At 42.1% G+C, this 3773-nt stretch overlaps 1 protein-coding gene across 1 annotated transcript; it reads right to left on the reverse strand.

Annotated features, from left to right (window-relative positions):
• Positions 1-2571: 2571 nt before the first annotated feature.
• LOC102847273 (olfactory receptor 2M2-like) lies at positions 2572-3495 on the reverse strand. Its single transcript, XM_006898133.1, has one exon. The coding sequence runs from the start codon at positions 3493-3495 to the stop codon at positions 2572-2574; it is 924 nt and encodes a 307-aa protein (XP_006898195.1).
• Between the last annotated feature and the right edge of the window lie 278 nt (positions 3496-3773).

Raw genomic sequence — 3773 nt, forward strand, 5'->3', positions numbered from 1 at the left:
TACATAATCTTAACACCCCACAGTGGCTCAGGAAGTTAATGTGACTGTCTTGTAGCAATAGGGACCTCTGGTGGCCTGGTGGCATTCAGAAGCTGCGCTGCATCCCAAGACCAGCAGTTGCTCCATAGGAGAAGGATAGGCAATAATCCTCCCCTGTGATTAACTGCTTCTGAAAACCTGCCAGAGGGTCAGTTATGGGTCAGTAACAACAATAACAACCTGTAAGCAATGTGGAGATGTTTGGTTCAGCTTTTTTAAGTAGAGCATAGTAGAAAAGATTCACCAGTAAATTATTTCCCAAATCCTCCCACCCCCAAGCTCCTATAATTAAAACCATCATCAGTTCCATTCGTAAGTCTCCTCCCCATCTTACTACTGTTAATCTTTGGTCTCACATATCAATACTTGGTTGTTCCCAATTGCCTTGATTTCAGGGAGTGATATTCTGTAACCTTCCATGGTATTGTGTCAATCACCCATTCATTCACTCATTGATGTCTAGCTGGAACCTCCAGTGGATTTTTGGCAGCTGTAAATTGCATTCTCAACATCAAGAAAACAAAAATTCTCACCTCTGGACCAATAGGCAATATCATGATAGAAAGAGATAATATTGAAGTTGTCAATGCCTTCATTTTTCTTGGATCCACAATCAACACCCACCATAACAACAATTAAGCAAGGAAGACATGTTATATTGGGTAAATCTGCTGTCAGGGACTTCTCCAAAATGTTAAAGAATCTTAGTGTAAAGACTAAGGTGTGCCTGCCACATTGTGGTATTTTCAATTGTTTCTTATGCATATGAAAGTTAGACAATGAATAACAAAGTCTAAAGAAGAAGCGAGCCTTTGAACTGTGACATTGGGGGAGTGTTGAATATACCGTGGACTGTCAAAAGAACAAATCTATCCTGGAGGAAATACAACCATGATGCTCCTTAAAGACAAGGATAGTGAAACATCATCTAATATTTTGGGCATGTCCTCAGAAGGGGCTAAGTCCTTGGAAAAAGACATCATGCTGGGAAAGGTAGAAGGTCAGTGAAAGAGAGGATAGCCCTGAATTAAACAAATGGGGATGATAAGTGTAACATAACTGTGAGCTCAAACACTGCAGGAATTATGAAGATGGCACAACTGCTATTAACAGTGTGTAGTAGGCTACCAGAACTCCCTGTTACAGTGATGAGAAAACAATAAAAATTTCTTGGCTATTTTTTGTATATTATGTTTTGATATTTGTATTTAAGGTAAAATTGTGAGACAGTGCAAGCTTAAAAACATATGGTATCTAAAAATGGAGTTAATTCTGCTAATAGTAATAATTAAAACTAACTTATTATCACTAAGTTAGAATTGACTCACACATGACCCTCCAGTGTCTTTTCAGAGTAAATCACATAAGAAGAGATTGCCTATCCTTGTACTCTGAGCAGCTGGTTGGATTTGAACAGTATGTTTTTGGGTTGCCAGCACAACAAGAATTTCTTTTTTAAGCTTTTGAATCAACTCTCAGTCATGTGGCTCCCATATGTGTCAGAGTAGAGCTGTGCTCCACAGAGTTTTCAGTGGCTTCTTCCACAGTAGTAGATAGCCAGACCTTTCTTTTGAGGCCCTTCTGGGTAGGCTTGAACTGCCAATATTTCAATTTGCAATCAAGCATGCTAACCACTTGTATCATCCCAGGACCAACAGTATTAATGAATATTTTTAAGTGTCAAAGAATGTTAGACTGATTTCATGAATAGCTTTGATCATACAGACAAATAAAGTGAACCCCCCCCAAAAAAGGTCTCATTGTTTCCAGATCTACAGCTTCAGTACCCAAATAAGTCAAGCCACCCCTCATTCACATTTAACATATTAGTCAGAAGAATGTTGTTCATTGTCATCAAGTCAGAACTAACTCATAACTGACCCTTTGGTGAGTTTACAGAGCTAGTAAATTTCACAGGAAAAGATGGCCCTTCTTTCTCTCACAGAGCAGCTAGAGGATTAAAACTCTCTGATTTAGAGTTGGCAGTACAACACAACTCCCTTTACCCAATTGTTGTTGTTATGTACCATTGAGTTTGAACCAACTTATAGCTGACCCTCCAGTGGGTTTTTCAAAAGCAGTAAATCACATAAAAGGACATGAGTCCATCCTTCTCCTGAGGAGCTGGTAGATTCAAACCATGTACATTTGAGTTGGCAGCACAACTCCTTACCAACTAAGCCACAAGAGTTCCCCTCTATATCTGCTATTCAATGGCATCTAACAACAACACCATCTGCTGGGTTTTGTTAATTTGTTTTAATTTGCTTTTAATTTACAATAGACTTTCATTTTGTGGAAATACTTAAGGTCAAAGGAGAGACAGCCCCTGACATGCTGATCAAGTACCATCAGCTTCTCTGGAAACTTCTTTCTAGTCACCCTAAATGTTTTTAGATTACTTGGTTCCCAGACTTGTATCAACCAGACAGAAATGTCCAATGAAGACAGAGGAGAAATGTGAACCACTGGGAGGAAGAGCAGGCAAGAAAAAGCAGAGGAAGGCCTGGAAAAGCCTGTCACCTACACTCCCTATCTCCCCAATATCTTCTTCAGAGCCTTCATTACTTCCCTGTTTCTCAGGCTGTAAATTAATGGGTTGAGCATTGGGGTGAGAATAGTGTAGAAGATGGAGGTGGCTCGGTCTCCAGCTGGTGTCCTGGAGGAAGCTCGCTGCATATAGCTGAATATGGCTCCCCCATAGTAGAGTCCCACCACAGCCAGGTGGGAGGAGCAGGTGGTTAGTGCCTTTTGTTTTCCCTCAGTAGAGGGCATTCTAATCACTGTTGTGAGAAGGCGGGCATAAGAAGCCACAATAACCCCAAGAGGCAGCAGCAGCATGATCACACAGCAAGCATAGATGAGGTCCTCGAAGAGGGAGGTGTCAGCACAAGAGAGACGCAGCAAAGCAGGGACCTCACAGAAGAAGTGGTCCACCTCTCGAGAGCCACAGTAGGGGAAGCTAAAGACCATCCCCACATCAATCACACTGTCTGTCACCCCTCCCATCCAGGAAGCTAAGGCCATTAGAGAACAGACCTTCCAGTTCATGAGTGCAGGGTATCTTAGGGGATGGCAGACTGCCACGTACCGGTCATAGGCCATCACTGCCAGCAGGAAACACTCAGCTCCTCCCACCATAACCACCAGGAAGATCTGAGTCCCACAGGCTTCCCGAGAGATAAGCTTACTTCCTGAAAGGAAGTTGGTCACCATCTTGGGCACCACAGCGCACATCATGGTCAGGTCCATGATGGAGAGCTGACTCAGGAAAAAGTACATGGGAATGTGCAGACGTACATCTGCTTGTATGATGAGAAGGAAGAGAATATTGCCAGCCAGTGCAGTTATGGAGGCCAGAAGGACCAGGGAAAAAAGGAACAAGGCATATGGTGTGTGGCTGAACAGGCCCAGAAGGATGAAGTTGGTTGTGGTGGTGTGGTTCCAGAACTCCATAGTAGTGACCCTGAGAAACAAACAAACATATCACATCATCCTTTGCTGTTCTTGTAAGAAGGTGGTACACATAATGAGATCTAAGGTCTTGACTTTGATACCTGTATCAAACATCAAAAATAATGATTTCCCATTTCTTCTAAAATACAGGGTGCATGTCTCTAGCATGGATTCCATCCTATACTCCAACAGTAAAAATTCAATTACTCTCAGCTGCCCTCCTTGGTTACTAAGCAAGATATGATCTTTATTTCCCTTAAAATATTGTAGAGAATGGG

Source organism: Elephantulus edwardii, unplaced genomic scaffold, assembly GCF_000299155.1.
Source record: "Elephantulus edwardii isolate Elephantulus edwardi_28Jun2011 unplaced genomic scaffold, EleEdw1.0 scaffold00221, whole genome shotgun sequence".
In the NCBI taxonomy this organism is placed as follows: Eukaryota; Metazoa; Chordata; class Mammalia; order Macroscelidea; family Macroscelididae; genus Elephantulus; species Elephantulus edwardii.